Consider the following 24,679-nt stretch of genomic DNA (forward strand, 5'->3'; position numbering starts at 1 on the left):
AGGAGAGGAGAAGGGGAGAGGAGAGGAGAGGAGAGGAGAGGAGAGGGGAGAGGAGAAGGGGAGAGGAGAGGAGAGGAGAGGTGAAGGGGAGAGGAGAGGAGAGCGGGAGAAGATGAGGGGGAATAGAGGAGGAGAAGAGTAGGGAGGAAAGGAGAAGGGAAGAGGGGGAGAAGAGGGGGAATAAAGGGGGAGGAGAGGAGAGGGAGGAGAAGAGGATAAGAGAGAGGGGGAGATGAGAAGAAGGGGGAGGAGAGGAGAGGAGGGGAGTGGAGAGGGTGAGAAGAGGAGAGGGGGAGAAGGCAAGAGGGGGAGAAGATGGGAGAAGAGGAGAAGAGACGAGGAGAAGATGAGAAGGGGGAGGAGAGGGGGGAGAAGAGGAGGATGAGAGAAGGGGAGAGGAAGAGAAAAGAGAGGAGGTACTGTTTGTCTCCCACCGTTCCACTCAGAGGACTCTACTGTTATCAAGTGGGTTTATCCACTATATTTAGTTACCAGTCATTTCAGTGAAGGGAACATGTGCACACTTTAGGAGAAATGAGAGATAATTGGGACAATGCTTCTTTCTAGTCTACAGTCCTGCGTCTGTGACACCAGATTACCACCTAGTGGCCATAAGAGGAACTGTCCTGTCAGTGTGTTTTTACTGCTGGCTCAAAACAACACATGACCTGCAAACAGGATATGATTCATGTGTGAGTACTAAAAGCATATGAATACAGTAAATTATAGTATATTTATTATATATGTGGGTCTGATAAGTAAACACTCTTAATGTTTGCTGTTTTATCCCTCAGAAGAACATTGGTCACTATGTAACCAAACACATGTGAAACCTCATGATAAGACTGTCTTCCCCATCACATCATTAAAGTTCATGTTGATGTTCATTTAACCTCGGTCTCTCTCTTCATCTGACTCCTCTCTTTCTCCTTTGTTTCTCTCTATCTCTTTCTCTCTCTTTCTCCTCTGTCTCTCTCTTTCTCCTCAGATCTCCAGGCTCAAAGTGTCAGTCCACCAGGTAGGTAGAGTATAAATCTACAGTGATTATAGCAGTTCAATATTAGTCAACTTTATTATCCCACATGGAGAAATTCATGTGTCCATACAAACCATTCTAAACCCCAATAACAAGTAGTGTTTTATGGAACTACTAATACTTGTCAACCACAAAGCATTACTGCTGTTAGAATAACAGAATCACTGTCATCATCTGTCCTCACCACTGTGTTTTCCTCTCTGCTGTTTACAGCTGAACTCTCAGTCAGACTGGTGAATGGGACCACTTCCTGTTCTGGGACAGTGGAAGTCTTCTACAGAGGAGAGTGGACACGTCTATGTTTTAGTTGGTGGTGGAGAATAATGATAGAGGCTAATGTTGTGTGTAGAGAGCTGGATTGTGGGAATCCTGTAGCTGAATCTAGAGGACGTCTGGTTGAAGATGGAAGAAGAGGAGTCACACTATATAGTATTTGCAGGGGAAATGAGTCTTCTATTAGACAGTGTGACAACAGTAGAGGACCTGGTGTCTGTGATGGTAAATATTATCATCATGTGACCTGTTCAGGTAAGAGACTGGTCATATTGAGAGATTTATTTATACATTATACAATATTACCATGTATCATGCTTTATGTGTTTTTATTTCATTTAAATAGAGGGAGAGATGTCAGATGTATTTAAACATTATATTTGTGTTTGTCATATTGGTTTATGGGAGATGTTCATGTGCAGATCATTGTAGTTCAGATGGTACTGAAGTGAAGCTGCCTGATGGATGTCCAGCTGTTTATTTTCTATAAAGTGAAGTGAACTTATTCCTGTCTCCTGCCTGCATTATTCCCAACCCGATCCTGAGTGACTAAGAACCCATTTCTACCTCTTACAGTATCAAACATAGCAAACTACAATATTTTATCCAACATATTTGTGTTTAGTCCTTGACAGTGTCATCAACAAAACTGATTGAATGTTCAACCAACTCTTTTTCTCCAGAGTCTGTGCGGCTTGTGGATGGAGCTGGTCTCTGCTCTGGGAGAGTGGAGGTGAAGTCCAATCAGTCCTGGGCCTCAGTGTGTGAAGCTGACTTTGACCGGCAGGATGCAGAGATAGTCTGTGGGGAGCTTGGCTGTGGGGCTCCTGCAGCTCTACAGGGGGGGCTCTATGGAGAAGGTGAGGGTCAGACCTGGGATAAAGAGTTCCAGTGTAAAGGCAATTAGTCCCTTCTCCTGGACTGTGACACCTCAGACAGAAAACACAACACCTGCCCACCTGGTAATGCTGTTGGACTCACCTGCTCAGGTAAGAAACAGTTTGTCACTCAATCAACATTGTTTCTCACCTGGAGTGAAGAATATGAGAGACAATATAGGTGTGTTTTAGTGAGAAAATAGTAAGATTACTGTCTCTCTCTTTTCTTTTCTCAGAGCCTGATGATGTGAGGCTGGTGGGAGGAGGCAGTCGCTGTGCTGGTGGAGTGGAGTGGTACGACCAGGGAGAGTGGAGGACTGTGGGAACTGACGACAGGAACCAGAGGGATGTAGCTGCAGTAGTGTGTAGACAGCTGGGTTGTGGCTCCACTGTTTCAGTAGCACCTGGAAACACCACCGGAGGGATTAGAGTTTACTGTTCTGGGTCTGAGTCTTCACTGAGGGAGTGTAGAAGAACGTATGATCTCCTTCCTGGACTCACAGTGATCTGCTCAGGTAATAACAAAACACACTATATGGCCAAAAGTATGTGGACATTTGTGGATCCGGCTATTTCAGCCACACCTGTTGCTGACAGGTGTTTAAAATTAAGCACACAGCCATGCAATCTCCATAGACAAACATTGCCAGTAGATTGGACTTACTGAAGATCTCAGTGACTCAGTGATATTCAACTGATTTCCTTCATTCATATTATTATTATTATATTATTGTCATATCTAAATGAGGAAAGTAGTTGAGGAGCTACGTTTTCTTTTTCTCTCCTCTTGTTCCAGATGTCCTGCTTAAGCCTGATATCAACATATGTTGTCTCAGTGACTGTAGGCCCACTACTCATGTTGCCCTGTGAGGGAGGGTGGCTGGCACTGTTACATGCTGATGTTATTGTCATATCTATAGGAAACTAGTTGAAGAGATTTTTCTTGTTCTCTTTTATTGTTACAGATCTCCTGGTCCAGCCTGATATCTTCCTGACTGACTCAATGGGAGGGGTCTTCAGGGGCCCGAGATGTTCAGGGGCTACAACTTCACCATCACCTGCTCCACTCAGCCACAGTACCCAGGAGGCTCCTTCCTCCTCACGTTCACCGGCTCCAACAGAACCCAGACCCAGCCAGCTGTCAATCACTCTGCTGCCTTCCTCTTCCCTGCTGCAGATGACTCCTACCAAGGGAACTACAGCTGTGTTTATGACAATTATGTTTTCTCTCATAACTTCTCCTCTGAGAGTGAGCTCCTCTCCCTCACCATCACAGGTAACTGAACATGAACCAGACTTATAACTTTGTCATTGACAGATTTTCCACAGATCTATGTGATGATGATCAGTCCCCTCATCAAAGGTGTTTCTGTTTGCAGCCTCTCCCTTGCCAGCCTTCATCATCAGACACGTTGTAGTGCTGCTGATCCTACTGACAGCCATCACCACCTCCTCCTACCTGTACTACAAGGTAAAGACATTTACTCAGACGTTACAAGTCATTTAAACTAGAGGGGGAGAGGGAGGGAGAGAGAATGGAGATACCAGAGAGTAAATGTCTGACTGTTGGTGCTGTGCCTCCCTAGCCCACCAGGAGGCAGAAGAGAGTGAACAGGGTGAGCAGCATGGATCTTTATGTCAATGCCATGGAGATGGTCTCTCTGAGCTCCAGAGCTGAAGCTGGACCGGGAGAGGAGAGAGCAGCCCAGGGGACGGAGTAGGAGTAGAATTAATCTGACCCTACATGCTGATCTTAGGTCAGTTTTGTGTTTTAAATTGATGGTCAGCAGTGGACTGGTGTTTAAAATGTGGTGACAAACCTGGAGTGGTTCTAATTTTAATAACAAGTTCAGAATTAGTTTCTCTTTCTAGAACCTTGGAAGAAATCTAAAAGGAGTGACTGCAACCACCATTATTCATTTAGTTTGGTTTTTACCACCAGAGAAACATGGGGTTCTGGTAACATGGGGGTTTGGGTAACATGGGGTTTTGGGTAACATGGGGTTTTGGGGTAACATGGGGTTCGGGTAACATGGGGTTCTGGGTAACATGGGGTTTTGGGGTAACATGGGGTTCGGGTAACATGGGGTTCTGGGTAACATGGGGTTTGGGGTAACATGGGGTAACATGGGGTTTTGGGTAACATGGGGTTTTGGGTAACATGGGGTTTTGGGGTAACATGGGGTTCGGGTAACATGGGGTTCTGGGTAACATGGGGTTCTGGGTAACATGGGATTCTGGGTAACATGGGGTTTTGGGTAACATGGGGTTTTGGGTAACATGGGGTTTTGGGGTAACATGGGGTTCGGGTAACATGGGGTTCTGGGTAACATGGGGTTCTGGGTAACATGGGGTTCTGGGTAACATGGGGTTCTGGGTAACATGGGGTGTTGGTAACATGGTGTTTGGGTAACATGGGGTTTCGGTAACATGGGGTTCTGGGTAACATGGGGTTCTGGGTAACATGGGGTTTCGGTTCATTTCAGAAACTAGCTCAATTAGGTCTGTTTTGCATTCCATCAGTGGAGGCTGGTGGGAGGAGCCTCAGAAACCTGGCTCATTGTAATGGCTGAAACGGAGTAGGTGGAACGGAGTCAAACACTTGATCCATTTGATACTATTCCATTCATTCCCTTCCAGCCAATACAATGAGCCAGTCCTCCTATAGCTCCTCCCACCAGCCTCCACCGCATTCTATACATTCATTCCCTTCCAGCCAATACAATGAGCCAGTCCTCCTATAGCTCCTCCCACCAGCCTCCACCGCATTCTATACATTCATTCCCTTCCAGCCAATACAATGAGCCAGTCCTCCTATAGCTCCTCCCACCAGCCTCCACCGCATTCTATACATTCATTCCCTTCCAGCCAATACAATGAGCCAGTCCTCCTATAGCTCCTCCCACCAGCCTCCACCGCATTCTATACATTCATTCCCTTCCAGCCAATACAATGAGCCAGTCCTCCTATAGCTCCTCCCACCAGCCTCCACCGCATTCTATACATTCATTCCCTTCCAGCCAATACAATGAGCCAGTCCTCCTATAGCTCCTCCCACCAGCCTCCACCGCATTCTATACATTCATTCCCTTCCAGCCAATACAATGAGCCAGTCCTCCTATAGCTCCTTCCACCAGCCTCCACCGCATTCTATACATTCATTCCCTTCCAGACAATACAATGAGCCAGTCCTCCTATAGCTCCTCCCACCAGCCTCCACCGCATTCTATACATTCATTCCCTTCCAGACAATACAATGAGCCAGTCCTCCTATAGCTCCTCCCACCAGCCTCCACCGCATTCTATAAATTAATTCCCTTCCAGCCAATACAATGAGCCAGTCCTCCTATAGCTCCTCCCACCAGCCTCCACCGCATTCTATACATTCATTCCCTTCCAGCCAATACAATGAGCCAGTCCTCCTATAGCTCCTCCCACCAGCCTCCACCGCATTCTATACATTCATTCCCTTCCAGCCAATACATTGAGCCAGTCCTCCTATAGCTCCTCCCACCAGCCTCCACCGCATTCTATACATTCATTCCCTTCCAGGCAATACAATGAGCCAGTCCTCCTATAGCTCCTCCCACCAGCCTCCACCGCATTCTATACATTCATCCCCTTCCAGCCAATACAATGAGCCAGTCCTCCTATAGCTCCTCCCACCAGCCTCCACAGCATTCTATACATTCATTCCCTTCCAGCCAATACAATGAGCCAGTCCTCCTATAGCTCCTCCCACCAGCCTCCACCGCATTCTATACATTCATTCCCTTCCAGCCAATACAATGAGCCAGTCCTCCTATAGCTCCTCCCACCAGCCTCCACCGCATTCTATACATTCATTCCCTTCCAGCCAATACAATGAGCCAGTCCTCCTATAGCTCCTCCCACCAGCCTCCACCGCATTCTATACATTCATTCCCTTCCAGGCAATACAATGAGCCAGTCCTCCTATAGCTCCTCCCACCAGCCTCCACCGCATTCTATACATTCATTCCCTTCCAGCCAATACAATGAGCCAGTCCTCCTATAGCTCCTCCCACCAGCCTCCACCGCATTCTATACATTCATTCCCTTCCAGCCAATACAATGAGCCAGTCCTCCTATAGCTCCTCCCACCAGCCTCCACCGCATTCTATACATTCATTCCCTTCCAGCCAATACAATGAGCCAGTCCTCCTATAGCTCCTCCCACCAGCCTCCACCGCATTCTATACATTCATTCCCTTCCAGCCAATACAATGAGCCAGTCCTCCTATAGCTCCTCCCACCAGCCTCCACCGCATTCTATACATTCATTCCCTTCCAGGCAATACAATGAGCCAGTCCTCCTATAGCTCCTCCCACCGGCCTCCACCGCATTCTATACATTCATTCCCTTCCAGCCAATACAATGAGCCAGTCCTCCTATAGCTCCTCCCACCAGCCTCCACAGCATTCTATACATTCATTCCCTTCCAGCCAATACAATGAGCCAGTCCTCCTATAGCTCCTCCCACCAGCCTCCACCGCATTCTATACATTCATTCCCTTCCAGCCAATACAATGAGCCAGTCCTCCTATAGCTCCTCCCACCAGCCTCCACCGCATTCTATACATTCATTCCCTTCCAGCCAATACAATAAGCCAGTCCTCCTATAGCTCCTCCCACCAGCCTCCACCGCATTCTATACATTCATTCCCTTCCAGCCAATACAATGAGCCAGTCCTCCTATAGCTCCTCCCACCAGCCTCCACCGCATTCTATACATTCATTCCCTTCCAGCCAATACAATGAGCCAGTCCTCCTATAGCTCCTCCCACCAGCCTCCACCGCATTCTATACATTCATTCCCTTCCAGGCAATACAATGAGCCAGTCCTCCTATAGCTCCTCCCACCAGCCTCCACCGCATTCTATACATTCATTCCCTTCCAGCCAATACAATGAGCCAGTCCTCCTATAGCTCCTCCCACCAGCCTCCACCGCATTCTATACATTCATTCCCTTCCAGCCAATACAATGAGCCAGTCCTCCTATAGCTCCTCCCACCAGCCTCCACCGCATTCTATACATTCATTCCCTTCCAGCCAATACAATGAGCCAGTCCTCCTATAGCTCCTCCCACCAGCCTCCACCGCATTCTATACATTCATTCCCTTCCAGCCAATACAATGAGCCAGTCCTCCTATAGCTCCTCCCACCAGCCTCCACCGCATTCTATACATTCATTCCCTTCCAGGCAATACAATGAGCCAGTCCTCCTATAGCTCCTCCCACCGGCCTCCACCGCATTCTATACATTCATTCCCTTCCAGCCAATACAATGAGCCAGTCCTCCTATAGCTCCTCCCACCAGCCTCCACCGCATTCTATACATTCATTCCCTTCCAGCAAATACAATGAGCCAGTCCTCCTATAGCTCCTCCCACCAGCCTCCACCGCATTCTATACATTCATTCCCTTCCAGCCAATACAATGAGCCAGTCCTCCTATAGCTCCTCCCACCAGCCTCCACCGCATTCTATACATTCATTCCCTTCCAGCCAATACAATGAGCCAGTCCTCCTATAGCTCCTCCCACCAGCCTCCACCGCATTCTATACATTCATTCCCTTCCAGCCAATACAATGAGCCAGTCCTCCTATAGCTCCTCCCACCAGCCTCCACCGCATTCTATACATTCATTCCCTTCCAGCCAATACAATGAGCCAGTCCTCCTATAGCTCCTCCCACCAGCCTCCACCGCATTCTATACATTCATCCCCTTCCAGCCAATACAATGAGCCAGTCCTCCTATAGCTCCTCCCACCAGCCTCCACCGCATTCTATACATTCATCCCCTTCCAACCAATACAATGAGCCAGTCCTCCTATAGCTCCTCCCACCAGCCTCCACCGCATTCTATACATTCATTCCCTTCCAGCCAATACAATGAGCCAGTCCTCCTATAGCTCCTCCCACCAGCCTCCACCGCATTCTATACATTCATTCCCTTCCAGCCAATACAATGAGCCAGTCCTCCTATAGCTCCTCCCACCAGCCTCCACAGCATTCTATACATTCATTCCCTTCCAGCCAATACAATGAGCCAGTCCTCCTATAGCTCCTCCCACCAGCCTCCACCGCATTCTATACATTCATTCCCTTCCAGCCTATACAATGAGCCAGTCCTCCTATAGCTCCTCCCACCAGCCTCCACCGCATTCTATACATTCATTCCCTTCCAGCCAATACAATGAGCCAGTCCTCCTATAGCTCCTCCCACCAGCCTCCACCGCATTCTATACATTCATTCCCTTCCAGCCAATACAATGAGCCAGTCCTCCTATAGCTCCTCCCACCAGCCTCCACCGCATTCTATACATTCATTCCCTTCCAGGCAATACAATGAGCCAGTCCTCCTATAGCTCCTCCCACCGGCCTCCACCGCATTCTATACATTCATTCCCTTCCAGCCAATACAATGAGCCAGTCCTCCTATAGCTCCTCCCACCAGCCTCCACCGCATTCTATACATTCATTCCCTTCCAGCAAATACAATGAGCCAGTCCTCCTATAGCTCCTCCCACCAGCCTCCACCGCATTCTATACATTCATTCCCTTCCAGCCAATACAATGAGCCAGTCCTCCTATAGCTCCTCCCACCAGCCTCCACCGCATTCTATACATTCATTCCCTTCCAGCCAATACAATGAGCCAGTCCTCCTATAGCTCCTCCCACCAGCCTCCACCGCATTCTATACATTCATTCCCTTCCAGCCAATACAATGAGCCAGTCCTCCTATAGCTCCTCCCACCAGCCTCCACCGCATTCTATACATTCATTCCCTTCCAGCCAATACAATGAGCCAGTCCTCCTATAGCTCCTCCCACCAGCCTCCACCGCATTCTATACATTCATCCCCTTCCAGCCAATACAATGAGCCAGTCCTCCTATAGCTCCTCCCACCAGCCTCCACCGCATTCTATACATTCATCCCCTTCCAGCCAATACAATGAGCCAGTCCTCCTATAGCTCCTCCCACCAGCCTCCACCGCATTCTATACATTCATTCCCTTCCAGCCAATACAATGAGCCAGTCCTCCTATAGCTCCTCCCACCAGCCTCCACCGCATTCTATACATTCATTCCCTTCCAGCCAATACAATGAGCCAGTCCTCCTATAGCTCCTCCCACCAGCCTCCACAGCATTCTATACATTCATTCCCTTCCAGCCAATACAATGAGCCAGTCCTCCTATAGCTCCTCCCACCAGCCTCCACCGCATTCTATACATTCATTCCCTTCCAGCCTATACAATGAGCCAGTCCTCCTATAGCTCCTCCCACCAGCCTCCACCGCATTCTATACATTCATTCCCTTCCAGCCTATACAATGAGCCAGTCCTCCTATAGCTCCTCCCACCAGCCTCCACCGCATTCTATACATTATATATATTATATTATTTAGTATAGCCTACTGTTAGATTATTTATGCTGAAGAGTCTCCATTATTAGTCCATGTATTATTATATTATTTAGTATAGCCTACTGTTAGATTCTTTATGTTGAAGTGTCTCCATTATTAGTCCATGTATTATTATATTATTTAGTATAGCCTACTGTTAGATTCTTTATGCTGAAGTGTCTCCATTATTAGTCCATGTATTATTATATTATTTAGTATAGCCTACTGTTAGATTCTTTATGTTGAAGAGTCTCCATTATTAGTCCATGTATTATTATATTATTTAGTATAGCCTACTGTTAGATTCTTTATGCTGAAGTGTCTCCATTATTAGTCCATGTATTATTATATTATTTAGTATAGCCTACTGTTAGATTCTTTATGCTGAAGAGTCTCCATTATTAGTCCATGTATTATTATATTATTTAGTATAGCCTACTGTTAGATTCTTTATGCTGAAGAGTCTCCATTATTAGTCCATGTATTATTATATTATTTAGTATAGCCTACTGTTAGATTCTTTATGTTGAAGAGTCTCCATTATTAGTCCATGTATTATTATATTATTTAGTATAGCCTACTGTTAGATTCTTTATGTTGAAGTGTCTCCATTATTAGTCCATGTATTATTATATTATTTAGTATAGCCTACTGTTAGATTCTTTATGTTGAAGTGTCTCCATTATTAGTCCATGTATTATTATATTATTTAGTATAGCCTACTGTTAGATTCTTTATGTTGAAGTGTCTCCATTATTAGTCCATGTATTATTATATTATTTAGTATAGCCTACTGTTAGATTCTTTATGTTGAAGTGTCTCCATTATTAGTCCATGTATTATAATCATCTGTTCATTCTTTGTAGTTTGAAACATCTTTAATAAAAGGGGACATATTTTTCACAAGTCAATGTGGTTTATTGTTGTAGTTTGTTTACTTTTAGATGTATAAATCTCTCCTGATGTTGATATTGATTTACGATGCAGATTATTGTTATGATGTTGTGCCTTCAGAAAATATTCACACTCCTTTACTCCTTTACTAAAATGGGATAACAAAAAAATATACTTTTTTTTGTCAATGATCTACACAAAATACTCAACCCCCTGAGTCAATACGTGTTTGGATCACATTTGTCAGTGATTACAGCTGTGAGGCCTTCTGGGTAAATCTAGAAGAGCTTTCCACACCTGGATTGTGCAACATTTGCCCATTATTAACTAAATTTAACCAAAATTCTTCAAACCCTCTAATTAGTTATTGATCATTAATAGACAACCGTTTTCAGGTGTTGCCATAGATTTTCGAGCAGATTTAAGTCAAAACTGTAACTCGGCCACTCAGGAACATTCCCTGTTTTCTTGGTCAGCACCTTGTGTAGATTTGTCCTTGTGTTGTAGGTTATTGTCCTGCTGAAAGATGAATTCGTAACCCAGTGTTGGTGGAAAGCAGACTGAACCATGTTTCCCTCTAGGATTTTGCCTGTGCTTTGCTCCATTCCGTGAATATTTTTATCCTGAAAAACTCCCCAGTCCTTAACGATTACAAGCATACCCATAACATGATGCAGCCACCACCACCAGGGGGGAGAGAGTGCACCTCATATTCAGGAAGGTGTACTGAATGTTCCCTACAGTGTATTTTTCCCAATTCATTATAGTTGGTTTGGTTTATTTTCTAGTTTAGTTTCTCTCATGATGTTATAGATCATAAATGTTACATTCATTATGATGTAGATTGTTATGATGTTGTTAGTAGTATATAGATAATGATGTTATTGATTATGATGTTAGTAGTATATAGATAATGTTATTCTCTTATGATCTGTGGGTTACAGAGGAAGTACATCGTACAGGTCTGATATACAATAGATTGTGTGTATGCTGTGTGCATACGAAATAATCAAATCATACAACCAACCAACCACTCAATAAGTTAAGTAAATAAATATTGTATTTAGAGTGGCAAAAAGTCTCCCCTGTAAAAAAAATACCAAGTGTTGTTGTTCATTACATAAATAGTCTCATCTCATCTGTCTGTTGGTTGTGTGTTTTTAATAACAGTTGATGACAGTGTTTGTTGATGTTGTATTTTCAGTTAGAGTAGTAGTCCGTCAGCAAGATAAAAAAAATAAAATCCCTTTTCATTCACTTCCCCTCTTCCTCCTCCTCCACACACAGTCCTAGTTCGCCACGTCGGAGACAGAGATGAAACCAACTGCGCCAAAGCCCAAGCAAAGGAGAAACAAACCCTCTGTCTTTTCCACTTCAACGTTTCAACAGGTGCTACAAAATGGCGTCCAGTTGACTTGGTGTCCCCCAAGGCTCGGTGCTTGGCACGTAAGGTTTCTCCAACCGTAACGCAGCCCACATGTCATTGGCCAGCTCCCCGGTCTCTGTGGAGACGTCGCCATTGGCGATCTCGGTGTTCTCCTCGTACCCCGTGGGCATGAAGGCTAGCGTGTACGGGAAGAGCCTGTAACGCTCCGCACGGTAAGACTCCGCCCGCTCCTTTGACTCGCCCAATCCTCCAATCCGAAGCGCCTCTAGTACCTCTGTGCAGATCTGATTGGAGGACGGGGAGCGAGAAAGGCATTATAGGTCAATTATGTAATCAATGTTTTAGTTATCGTTTCTGCATTTCTGTTCTGCTGTTTTAACATTGAAAAAGTCAGAAAACGGAATAACAAATGATGTCATCAAAAGAAGGATTAACGACAGAAAAACTCTGCCTTGTTAAATAGGATATGAAAACGTCTGGTTGTTGGCCAGCAACGTGAATTAACAACCCAACCCACTAGACAACAGCAACATAACAACCCAACCCACTAGACAACAGCAACATAACAACCCAACCCACTAGACAACAGCAACATAACAACCCAACCCACTAGACAACAGCAACGTGAATTAACAACCCAACCCACTAGACAACAGCAACATAACAACCCAACCCACTAGACAACAGCAACATAACAACCCAACCCACTAGACGACAGCAACATAACAACCCAACCCACTAGACGACAGCAACATAACAACCCAACCCACTAGACAACAGCAACATAACAACCCAACCCACTAGACGACAGCAACATAACAACCCAACCCACTAGACAACAGCAACATAACAACCCAACCCACTAGACAACAGCAACGTAAATTAACAACCTAACCCACTAGACGACAGCAACGTAAATTAACAACCCAACCCACTAGACAACAGCAACATAAATGAACAACCCAACCCACTAGACAACAGCAACATAACAACCCAACCCACTAGACGACAGCAACATAACAACCCAACCCACTAGACGACAGCAACATAACAACCCAACCCACTAGACAACAGCAACATAACAACCCAACCCACTAGACGACAGCAACATAACAACCCAACCCACTAGACGACAGCAACATAACAACCCAACCCACTAGACAACAGCAACATAACAACCCAACCCACTAGACAACAGCAACGTAAATTAACAACCTAACCCACTAGACGACAGCAACGTAAATTAACAACCCAACCCACTAGACAACAGCAACATAAATGAACAACCCAACCCACTAGACAACAGCAACATAACAACCCAACCCACTAGACAACAGCAACATAACAACCCAACCCACTAGACGACAGCAACATAACAACCAAACCCACTAGACGACAGCAACATAACAACCCAACCCACTAGACAACAGCAACATAACAACCCAACCCACTAGACGACAGCAACATAACAACCCAACCCACTAGACAACAGCAACATAAATTAAAACCCAACGCACTAGACGACAGCAACATAAATTAACAACCCAACCCACTAGACGACAGCAACATAACAACCCAACCCACTAGACGACAGCAACGTAAATTAACAACCCAACCCACTAGACGACAGCAACATAACAACCAAACCCACTAGACAACAGCAACATAACAACCCAACCCACTAGACAACAGCAACATAACAACCCAACCCACTAGACAACAGCAACATAACAACCCAACCCACTAGACGACAGCAACATAACAACCCAACCCACTAGACAACAGCAACATAAATTAAAACCCAACGCACTAGACGACAGCAACGTAAATTAACAACCCAACCCACTAGACAACAGCAACATAACAACCCAACACACTAGATGACAGCAACGTAAATTAACAACCCAACCCACTAGACGACAGCAATATAAATTAACAACCCAACCCACTAGACGACAGCAACATAACAACCCAACCCACTAGACAACAGCAACATAACAACCCAACCGACTAGACAACAGCAACATAACAACCCAACCCACTAGACAACAGCAACATAACAACCCAACCCACTAGACGACAGCAACATAAATTAATAACCCAACCCACTAGACGACAGCAACATAACAACCCAACACACTAGACGACAGCAACGTAAATTAACAACCCAACCCACTAGACAACAGCAACATAACAACCCAACACACTAGACGACAGCAACGTAAATTAACAACCCAACCCACTAGACGACAGCAATATAAATTAACAACCCAACCCACTAGACGACAGCAACATAACAACCCAACCCACTAGACAACAGCAACATAACAACCCAACCCACTAGACGACAGCAATATAAATTAACAACCCAACCCACTAGACGACAGCAATATAAATTAACAACCCAACCCACTAGACGACAGCAACATAACAACCCAACCCACTAGACAACAGCAACATAACAACCCAACACACTAGAAGACAGCAACATAACAACCCAACCCACTAGACAACAGCAACATAACAACCCAACCCACTAGACAACAGCAACATAACAACCCAACACACTAGACGACAGCAACGTAAATTAACAAACCAACCCACTAGACGACAGCAATATAAATTAACAACCCAACCCACTAGACGACAGCAACATAACAACCCAACACACTAGACAACAGCAACATAACCCAACCCACTAGACAACAGCAACATAACAACCCAACCCACTAGACGACAGCAACGTAAATTAACAACCCAACCCACTAGACGACAGCAACATAACAACCCAACACACTAGACGACAGCAACGTAAATTAACAACCCAACCCACTAGACAACAGCAACATAACAACCCAACACACTAGATGACAGCAACGTAAATTAACAACCCAACCCACTAGACGACAGCAATATAAATTAACAACCCAACCCACTAGACGACAGCAACATAACAACCCAACCCACTAGACAACAGCAACATAACAACCCAACCCACTAGACGACAGCAACGTAAATTAACAACCTAACCCACTAGACGACAGCAACATAACAACCCAACCCACTAGACAACAGCAACATAACAACCCAACCCACTAGACGACAGCAACGTAAATTAACAACCCAACCCACTAGACGACAGCAATATAAATTAACAACCCAACCCACTAGACGACAGCAATATAAATTAACAACCCAACCCACTAGACGACAGCAAAATAATGTATGTATTTGGACAGATTGCCATTCACAAAACCAAGCCAAACAAAGACCAAAACTTCCCACGTACAGTGATACTCCTGTTGCTGAGTGACGGATCTAGTGAGGTGGCCAGCTCCATGCTTTGGTTTCTCTAGAAGAGTCCAGAAACACCATCATTTTGGCCGCTGCAGGAGAAGAGAGGGGGAAGAAGAGAGAGAGGAAGAAGAGAGGAGGAAGAAGAGAGAGGAAGAAGAGAGGGGGAAGAATAGAGAGGAAGAAGAGGGGGAAGAAGAGAGAGGAAGAAGAGAGGGGGAAGAAGAGAGAGAGGAAGGAGGAAGAGTGAGGCCTGGGGCGAGTTCAGCAGGAGAAGAAGAGAAAGAGGAAGGAGGAAGAGTGAGGCCTGGGGCAAGTTCAGCAGGACAAAACGTTTTGGAACATTCAGATAGAAATATGTTACGTAGAACAAACATGCAGAACAACGAATCTTGTTTTTATCTGCAACATTTGGCAACAGAGTGTCCCCCCCCTACCTGCCACTCTGTGTGGTAGAGTCAGAGTGTCTCTCCTACCTGCTACTCTGTGTGGTACAGATTTAGAGTGTCTCTCCTACCTGCTACTCTGTGTGGTACAGAGTCAGAGTGTCTCTCCTACCTGCTACTCTGTGTGGTACAGAGTCAGTGTCTCTCCTACCTGCTACTCTGTGTGGTACAGAGTCAGAGTGTCTCTCCTACCTGCTACTCTGTGTGGTACAGGGTCAGTGTCTCTCCTACCTGCTACTCTGTGTGGTACAGAGTCAGAGTGTCTCTCCATCTACCTGCTACTCGGTGTGGTACAGAGTCAGAGTGTCCCCCCTTCTACCTGCTACTCTGTGTGGTACAGAGTCAGAGTGTCCCCCCCTCTACCTGCTACTCTGTGTGGTACAGAGTCAGAGTGTCCCCCCCTCTACCTGCTACTCTGTGTGGTACAGAGTCAGAGTGTCCCCCCCTCTACCTGCTACTCTGTGTGGTACAGAGTCAGAGTGTCCCCCCCTCTACCTGCTACTCTGTGTGGTACAGAGTCAGAGTGTCCCCCCCTCTACCTGCTACTCTGTGTGGTACAGAGTCAGAGTGTCCCCCCCTCTACCTGCTACTCTGTGTGGTACAGAGTCAGAGTGTCCCCCCCTCTACCTGCTACTCTGTGTGGTACAGAGTCAGAGTGTCCCCCCCTCTACCTGCTACTCTGTGTGGTACAGAGTCAGAGTGTCCCCCCCTCTACCTGCTACTCTGTGTGGTACAGAGTCAGAGTGTCCCCCCCTCTACCTGCTACTCTGTGTGGTACAGAGTCAGAGTGTCCCTCCCTCTACCTGCTACTCTGTATGGTACAGAGTCAGAGTGTCTCTCCTACCTGCTACTCTGTGTGGTACAGAGTCATAGTGTCTCTCCTACCTGCTACTCTGTGTGGTACAGAGTCAGAGTGTCTCTCCTACCTGCTACTCTGTGTGGTACAGAGTCAGAGTGTCTCTCCTACCTACTCCCTCTACCTGCTACTCTGTATGGTACAGAGTCAGAGTGTCTCTCCTACCTGCTACTCTGTGTGGTACAGAGTCAGAGTGTCTCTCCTACCTGCTACTCTGTGTGGTACAGAGTCAGAGTGTCTCTCCTACCTGCTACTCTGTGTGGTACAGAGTCAGAGTGTCTCTCCCTCTACCTGCTACTCTGTGTGGTACAGAGTCAGAGTGTCCCTCCCTCTACCTGCTACTCTGTGTGGTACAGAGTCAGAGTGTCCCCCCCTCTACCTGCTACTCTGTGTGGTACAGAGTCAGAGTGTCTCTCCCTCTACCTGCTACTCTGTGTAGTACAGAGTCAGAGTGTCCCCCCCTCTACCTGCTACTCTGTGTGGTACAGAGTCAGAGTGTCCCCCCCTCTACCTGCTACTCTGTGTGGTACAGAGTCAGAGTGTCCCCCCCTCTACCTGCTACTCTGTGTGGTACAGAGTCAGAGTGTCCCCCCCTCTACCTGCTACTCTGTGTGGTACAGAGTCAGAGTGTCTCTCCCTCTACCTGCTACTCTGTGTGGTACAGAGTCAGAGTGTCCCCCCCTCTACCTGCTACTCTGTGTGGTACAGAGTCAGAGTGTCCCCCCCTCTACCTGCTACTCTGTGTGGTACAGAGTCAGAGTGTCCCCCCCTCTACCTGCTACTCTGTGTGGTACAGAGTCAGAGTGTCCCCCCCTCTACCTGCTACTCTGTGTGGTACAGAGTCAGAGTGTCCCCCCCTCTACCTGCTACTCTGTGTGGTACAGAGTCAGAGTGTCCCCCCCTCTACCTGCTACTCTGTGTGGTACAGAGTCAGAGTGTCCCCCCCTCTACCTGCTACTCTGTGTGGTACAGAGTCAGAGTGTCCCCCCCTCTACCTGCTACTCTGTGTGGTACAGAGTCAGAGTGTCTCTCCCTCTACCTGCTACTCTGTGTGGTACAGAGTCAGAGTGTCCCCCCTCTACCTGCTACTCTGTGTGGTACAGAGTCAGTGTGTCCCCCCCTCTACCTGCTACTCTGTGTGGTACAGAGTCAGAGTGTCTCTCCCTCTACCTGCTACTCTGTGTGGTACAGAGTCAGAGTGTCCCCCCCTCTACCTGCTACTCTGTGTGGTACAGAGTCAGAGTGTCCCCCCCTCTACCTGCTACTCTGTGTGGTACAGAGTCAGAGTGTCCCCCCCTCTACCTGCTACTCTGTGTGGTACAGAGTCAGAGTGTCCCCCCCTCTACCTGCTACTCTGTGTGGTACAGAGTCAGAGTGTCCCCCCCTCTACCTGCTACTCTTTGTGGTACAGAGTCAGAGTGTCCCCCCCTCTACCTGCTACTCTGTGTGGTACAGAGTCAGAGTGTCCCCCCCCTCTACCTGCTACTCTGTGTGGTACAGAGTCAGAGTGTCTCTCCCTCTACCTGCTACTCTGTGTGGTACAGAGTCAGAGTGTCTCTCCCTCTACCTGCTACTCTGTGTGGTACAGAGTCAGAGTGTCCCCCCCTCTACCTGCTACTCTGTGTGGTACAGAGTCAGAGTGTCCCCCCCTCTACCTGCTACTCTGTGTGGTACAGAGTCAGAGTGTCCCCCCCTCTACCTGCTACTCTGTGTGGTACAGAGTCAGAGTGTCCCCCCCTCTACCTGCTACTCTGTGTGGTACAGAGTCAGAGTGTCCCCCCCTCTACCTGCTACTCTGTGTGGTACAGAGTCAGAGTGTCCCCCCCTCTACCTGCTATTCTGTGTGGTACAGAGTCAGAGTGTCCCTCCCTCTACCTGCTACTCTGTATGGTACAGAGTCAGAGTGTCTCTCCTACCTGCTACTCTGTGTGGTACAGAGTCAGAGTGTCTCTCCTACCTGCTACTCTGTGTGGTACAGAGTCAGAGTGTCTCTCCTACCTGCTACTCTGTGTGGTACAGAGTCAGAGTGTCTCTCCTACCTGCTACTCTGTGTGGTACAGAGTCAGAGTGTCCCTCCCTCTACCTGCTACTCTGTGTGGTACAGAGTCAGAGTGTCTCTCCCTCTACCTGCTACTTTGTGTGGTACAGAGTCAGAGTGTCCCTCCCTCTACCTGCTACTCTGTGTGGTACAGAGTCAGAGTGTCCCTCCCTCTACCTGCTACTCTGTGTGGTACAGAGTCAGAGTGTCCCCCCCTCTACCTGCTACTCTGTGTGGTACAGAGTCAGAGTGTCTCTTCCTCTACCTGCTACTCTGTGTGGTACAGAGTCAGAGTGTCTCTCCCTCTACCTGCTACTCTGTGTGGTACAGAGTCAGAGTGTCCCTCCCTCTACCTGCTACTCTGTGTGGTACAGAGTCAGAGTGTCTCTCCCTCTACCTGCTACTCTGTGTAGTACAGAGTCAGAGTGTCCCCCCCTCTACCTGCTACTCTGTGTGGTACAGAGTCAGAGTGTCCCCCCCTCTACCTGCTACTCTGTGTGGTACAGAGTCAGAGTGTCCCCCCCTCTACCTGCTACTCTGTGTGGTACAGAGTCAGAGTGTCCCTCCCTCTACCTGCTACTCTGTGTGGTACAGAGTCAGAGTGTCCCCCCCTCTACCTGCTACTCTGTGTGGTACAGAGTCAGAGTGTCTCTCCCTCTACCTGCTACTCTGTGTGGTACAGAGTCAGAGTGTCCCCCCCTCTACCTGCTACTCTGTGTGGTACAGAGTCAGAGTGTCTCTCCCTCTACCTGCTACTCTGTGTGGTACAGAGTCAGAGTGTCTCTCCTACCCTCTACCTGCTCCTCTGTGTGGTACAGAGTCACAGTGTCCCCCCCTCTACCTGCTACTCTGTGTGGTACAGAGTCAGAGTGTCTCTCCCTCTACCTGCTACTCTGTGTGGTACAGAGTCAGAGTGTCCCCCCCTCTACCTGCTACTCTGTGTGGTACAGAGTCAGAGTGTCCCCCCCTCTACCTGCTACTCTGTGTGGTACAGAGTCAGAGTGTCCCCCCCTCTACCTGCTACTCTGTGTGGTACAGAGTCAGAGTGTCCCCCCCTCTACCTGCTACTCTGTGTGGTACAGAGTCAGAGTGTCCCCCCCTCTACCTACTACTCTGTGTGGTACAGAGTCCGAGTGTCCCCCCCTCTACCTGTTACTCTGTGTGGTACAGAGTCAGAGTGTCTCTCCCTCTACCTGCTACTCTGTGTGGTACAGAGTCAGAGTGTCTCTCCCTCTACCTGCTACTCTGTGTGGTACAGAGTCAGAGTGTCCCCCCCTCTACCTGCTACTCTGTGTGGTACAGAGTCAGAGTGTCCCCCCCTCTACCTGCTACTCTGTGTGGTACAGAGTCAGAGTGTCCCCCCCTCTACCTGCTACTCTGTGTGGTACAGAGTCAGAGTGTCCCCCCCTCTACCTGCTACTCTGTGTGGTACAGAGTCAGAGTGTCCCCCCCTCTACCTGCTACTCTGTGTGGTACAGAGTCAGAGTGTCCCCCCTTCTACCTGCTACTCTGTGTGGTACAGAGTCAGAGTGTCCCCCCCTCTACCTGCTACTCTGTGTGGTACAGAGTCAGAGTGTCTCTCCCTCTACCTGCTACTCTGTGTGGTACAGAGTCAGAGTGTCCCCCCCTCTACCTGCTACTCTGTGTGGTACAGAGTCAGTGTGTCCCCCCCTCTACCTGCTACTCTGTGTGGTACAGAGTCAGAGTGTCTCTCCCTCTACCTGCTACTCTGTGTGGTACAGAGTCAGAGTGTCCCCCCCTCTACCTGCTACTCTGTGTGGTACAGAGTCAGAGTGTCCCCCCCTCTACCTGCTACTCTGTGTGGTACAGAGTCAGAGTGTCCCCCCCTCTACCTGCTACTCTGTGTGGTACAGAGTCAGAGTGTCCCCCCCTCTACCTGCTACTCTGTGTGGTACAGAGTCAGAGTGTCCCCCCCTCTACCTGCTACTCTGTGTGGTACAGAGTCAGAGTGTCCCCCCCTCTACCTGCTACTCTGTGTGGTACAGAGTCAGAGTGTCTCTCCCTCTACCTGCTACTCTGTGTGGTACAGAGTCAGAGTGTCCCCCCCTCTACCTGCTACTCTGTGTGGTACGGAATTTGAGGGATTATTATCATCGACACGCAGACTTCTCTAAGGTTTCTGAAGGCAGGCAGGGGGATAGTGAGACCATTAGTCAGTACTTAGAGAGACTGAAGGATGTGTTTAACACCAACAGTGGGTTAATAGAGCCCCCTGTAGCACAGGGGTGTAACACAGCATACCATCAGCAGCTGAAAATAGCTTTCCTCAGCGGAATGCGCCCTGACATTAGCCATAAAAATAACCTTGGTAGGTTGGGGACTAGCAGAGCTCTCAACTGCTCTCCAAGAGCCAATAGTATTCCTGGGGTAAAAAAGGCATTATGCCCACCTTTATACCCACCTTTATACCCACCTATATGCCCACCTTTATGCCCACCTTTATGCCCACCTGTATGCCCACCTTTATGCCCACCTTTATGCCCACCTTTATACCCACCTTTATGCCCACCTTTATAACCACCTTTATGCCCACCTTTATGCCCACCTTTATAACCACCTTTATGCCCGCCTTTATGCCACCTTTATGCCCACCTTTATGCCCACCTTTATAACCACCTTTATGCCCGCCTTTATGCCACCTTTATGCCCACCTTTATAACCACCTTTATAACCACCTTTATGCCCGCCTTTATGCCACCTTTATGCCCACCTTTATAACCACCTTTATAACCACCTTTATGCCACCTTTATGCCCACCTGTATGCCCACCTTTATGCCCACCTTTATGCCCACCTTTATACCCACCTTTATGCCCACCTTTATAACCACCTTTATGCCCACCTTTATGCCCACCTTTATAACCACCTTTATGCCCGCCTTTATGCCACCTTTATGCCCACCTTTATAACCACCTTTATGCCCACCTTTATGCCACCTTTATGCCCACCTTTATAACCACCTTTATGCCCGCCTTTATGCCACCTTTATGCCCACCTTTATAACCACCTTTATGCCCGCCTTTATGCCACCTTTATGCCCACCTTTATAACCACCTTTATAACCACCTTTATGCCCGCCTTTATGCCACCTTTATGCCCACCTTTATAACCACCTTTATAACCACCTTTATGCCACCTTTATGCCCACCTGTATGCCCACCTTTATGCCCACCTTTATGCCCACCTTTATACCCACCTTTATGCCCACCTTTATAACCACCTTTATGCCCACCTTTATGCCCACCTTTATAACCACCTTTATGCCCGCCTTTATGCCACCTTTATGCCCACCTTTATAACCACCTTTATGCCCACCTTTATGCCACCTTTATGCCCACCTTTATAACCACCTTTATAACCACCTTTATGCCCGCCTTTATGCAACCTTTATGCCCACCTTTATGCCCACCTTTATAACCACCTTTATGCCCGCCTTTATGCCCACCTTTATGCCCACCTTTATAACCACCTTTATAACCACCTTTATGCCCACCTTTATAACCACCTTTATAACCACCTTTATGCCCACCTTTATAACCACCTTTATAACCACCTTTATGCCCACCTTTATAACCACCTTTATAACCACCTTTATAACCACCTTTATAACCACCTTTATAACCACCTTTATGCCCGCCTTTATGCCACCTTTATAACCACCTTTATGCCACCTTTATAACCACCTTTATGCCCACCTTTATAACCACCTTTATAACCACCTTTATGCCCACCTTTATGCCCACCTTTATAACCACCTTTATAACCACCTTTATGCCCGCCTTTATGCCACCTTTATGCCCACCTTTATAACCACCTTTATAACCACCTTTATGCCCGCCTTTATGCCACCTTTATGCCCACCTTTATAACCACCTTTATAACCACCTTTATGCCACCTTTATGCCCACCTTTATAACCACCTTTATAACCACCTTTATAACCACCTTTATAACCACCTTTATGCCACCTTTATGCCCACCTTTATAACCACCTTTGAGCAGTTGAGAGGAGGAGGAGTGACAGTCCCAGTGGACAAAGCGTTTTGTAATTCACCAGTTTTCCCTGTGAAAAAGGCAGCACCTGGTACAGATTGGAGGACGGTAGCAGATTTACAAGGGGTGAATAATAACATTATCCCACGAGCTCCATGTGTGCCAGACCCCCATACGTTATTGAATCAGTTGAAACCCAGAAAAGCGTACTTCACAGTGATAGATTTAGCAAATGCTTTTTTTGAGCATTCCAGTACACACAGACAGTCAGGGGTGGTTTGGATTTACATTTTTGGGAGAAAAATGGGTGTATTCGAGACTACCAATGGGATTTACGGAAAGCCCAACAAACTTTAGCCAAGTCCTAACCCGAAACATAGGCCAGTTTGACCCCCCGAATGAAAGCCAGATTTTGATATATGTGGATGACATATTGGTGGCCAATCCCTCTCAGGGGGGCTGTAAAGCGGACACACTGGCCCTGTTAGTATTCTTGGCAGAAGAGAGCCACAAAGTGAGTAAGGGGAAGTTACAGCTCTGGCAGGAACAGGTCATTTATTTAGGACGCAAACACGAGAAGGGAGGACACTTAATTCCACCAGGAAGACAGCCATTATGGAAGCACCAAAACCACTCAACAAGAAGCAGATGATGAGTTTTCTGCGAATGATCAACTATTGTTGTGCGTGGATACCCCACTTTGCATTACATACAGGGAGACTCACTGAGCTAATCTATGGTAAAGCTATGGCAGCAAAGGATAAGACTGAGTGGACGGAAGAAGCTGAGAAACCGTTTCTAAACATAAAAAAGTTAATGACGTCTAGCACTGTTCTAGGTATCCCAGATGTGATCGTCCCTTCACACAGACAGTAGACTGTAGAGAGGGGTACATGATGTCTAGCACTGTTCTAGGGATCCCAGATATGATTGTCCCTTCACACAGACAGTAGACTGTAGAGAGGGGTACATGATGTCTAGCACTGTTCTAGGGATCCCAGATATGATTGTCCCTTCACACAGACAGTAGACTGTAGAGAGGGGTACATGATGTCTAGCACTGTTCTAGGGATCCCAGATATGATCGTCCCTTCACACAGACAGTAGACTGTAGAGAGGGGTACATGATGTCTAGCACTGTTCTAGGGATCCCAGATGTGATCGTCCCTTCACACAGACAGTAGACTGTAGAGAGGGGTACATGACGTCAGTGCTGACTCAGGAACACGGGGGAAAATAACCCTATTGCTTATTATTCCTCCCGTTTAGACGAGGTTGCTCAAGCCATGCCACTATGTTTGCAGACTGTGGTGGCTGCCGCAAATTCCCATAGTGTTGATGACTATTAGGATAACCCCTGATAGGGAGGGATTGTCTCCATTTGAGAAGGTTTTTGGCAGACCCTATAGGATGCCCCAATTAGGACAATTGGAACAAGCAGATATAGAAGTAGAAAGCAGAATGGTTGATCACACGAAAAGGTTGTTCATTAACCAAACCAGTATGTCAAAGGTTTTATGCCCAACAGGAGAACTACAGAAGGAGGTGGCACACCAGATTCAACCGGGAGACTGGGTCTGGATCCAATCACTAAAGAGAAAAAACTGGAAGCAGCCACGGTGGGAGGGGCCATACCAAGTACTCCTGGTGACTGCCTTCGCGGTGAGGATAGCTGAAAGAGCAACCTGGGTGCACATCACACATTGTAAGAGGGTAGGACACACTGACACTGGCGAACAATCATAGGGGTAGGAGCAGAACCGTAATCAACAGGATACGGGGGTTACACTCCTACTGAAGATTCCCTTATACCCGACCTTTCCCTGCTGTGAGCGTTCATAGAAGTGGAAGTATGTCTTGGCCTCTTGCTGATGATGTGTTCTCTGGGAGAGGGTTCACAGGTGGGCTGGCCATCCTGAGCTGTCTGATTGTGGGAGCCATATTCCTGATACAGCATGAACCCCCCGAGGAGGCCAAAAAGGGTAACTGGACTCATATGGTAGACGAGGGAAATTCGATTTTACCAAAGCATTTTAAAAGGTCACTGAAACTGAATAGTAAGTTGGGGAAGGATATCTCAGTTGTGTTCTATGTAGACCAATTGGGGTCCTTCACTCCTTGGCAGTCTAGAAC

General features: G+C 47.3%; 2 protein-coding genes across 2 annotated transcripts in view; one reads left to right on the forward strand and one right to left on the reverse strand.

The window, feature by feature from the left end:
* The first annotated feature begins 1,125 nt into the window (after positions 1 to 1,125).
* The window catches only part of LOC110519450 (CD5 antigen-like), a 115,582-nt gene continuing 92,028 nt past the window's right edge, over positions 1,126 to 24,679 (forward strand). The window contains exon 1 of the mRNA XM_036971869.1: positions 1,126 to 1,564. Within this exon, the coding sequence (XP_036827764.1) occupies positions 1,360 to 1,564 (205 nt within the window). The 5' untranslated portion in view covers positions 1,126 to 1,359. The remainder of the gene's footprint in view (positions 1,565 to 24,679) is intronic.
* On the reverse strand, positions 11,105 to 15,278 carry LOC118946761 (N-alpha-acetyltransferase 15, NatA auxiliary subunit-like). The gene is made up of 2 exons (XM_036971872.1): positions 15,190 to 15,278; positions 11,105 to 12,184 (listed from the first exon to the last, which is right to left on the reverse strand). The coding sequence occupies exons 1-2, from the start codon at positions 15,238 to 15,240 to the stop codon at positions 11,906 to 11,908; spliced, it is 330 nt and encodes a 109-aa protein (XP_036827767.1). The 5' UTR covers positions 15,241 to 15,278; the 3' UTR covers positions 11,105 to 11,905.

This window comes from Oncorhynchus mykiss, unplaced genomic scaffold (genome assembly GCF_013265735.2).
Source record: "Oncorhynchus mykiss isolate Arlee unplaced genomic scaffold, USDA_OmykA_1.1 un_scaffold_85, whole genome shotgun sequence".
Lineage (NCBI taxonomy): Eukaryota > Metazoa > Chordata > Actinopteri > Salmoniformes > Salmonidae > Oncorhynchus > Oncorhynchus mykiss.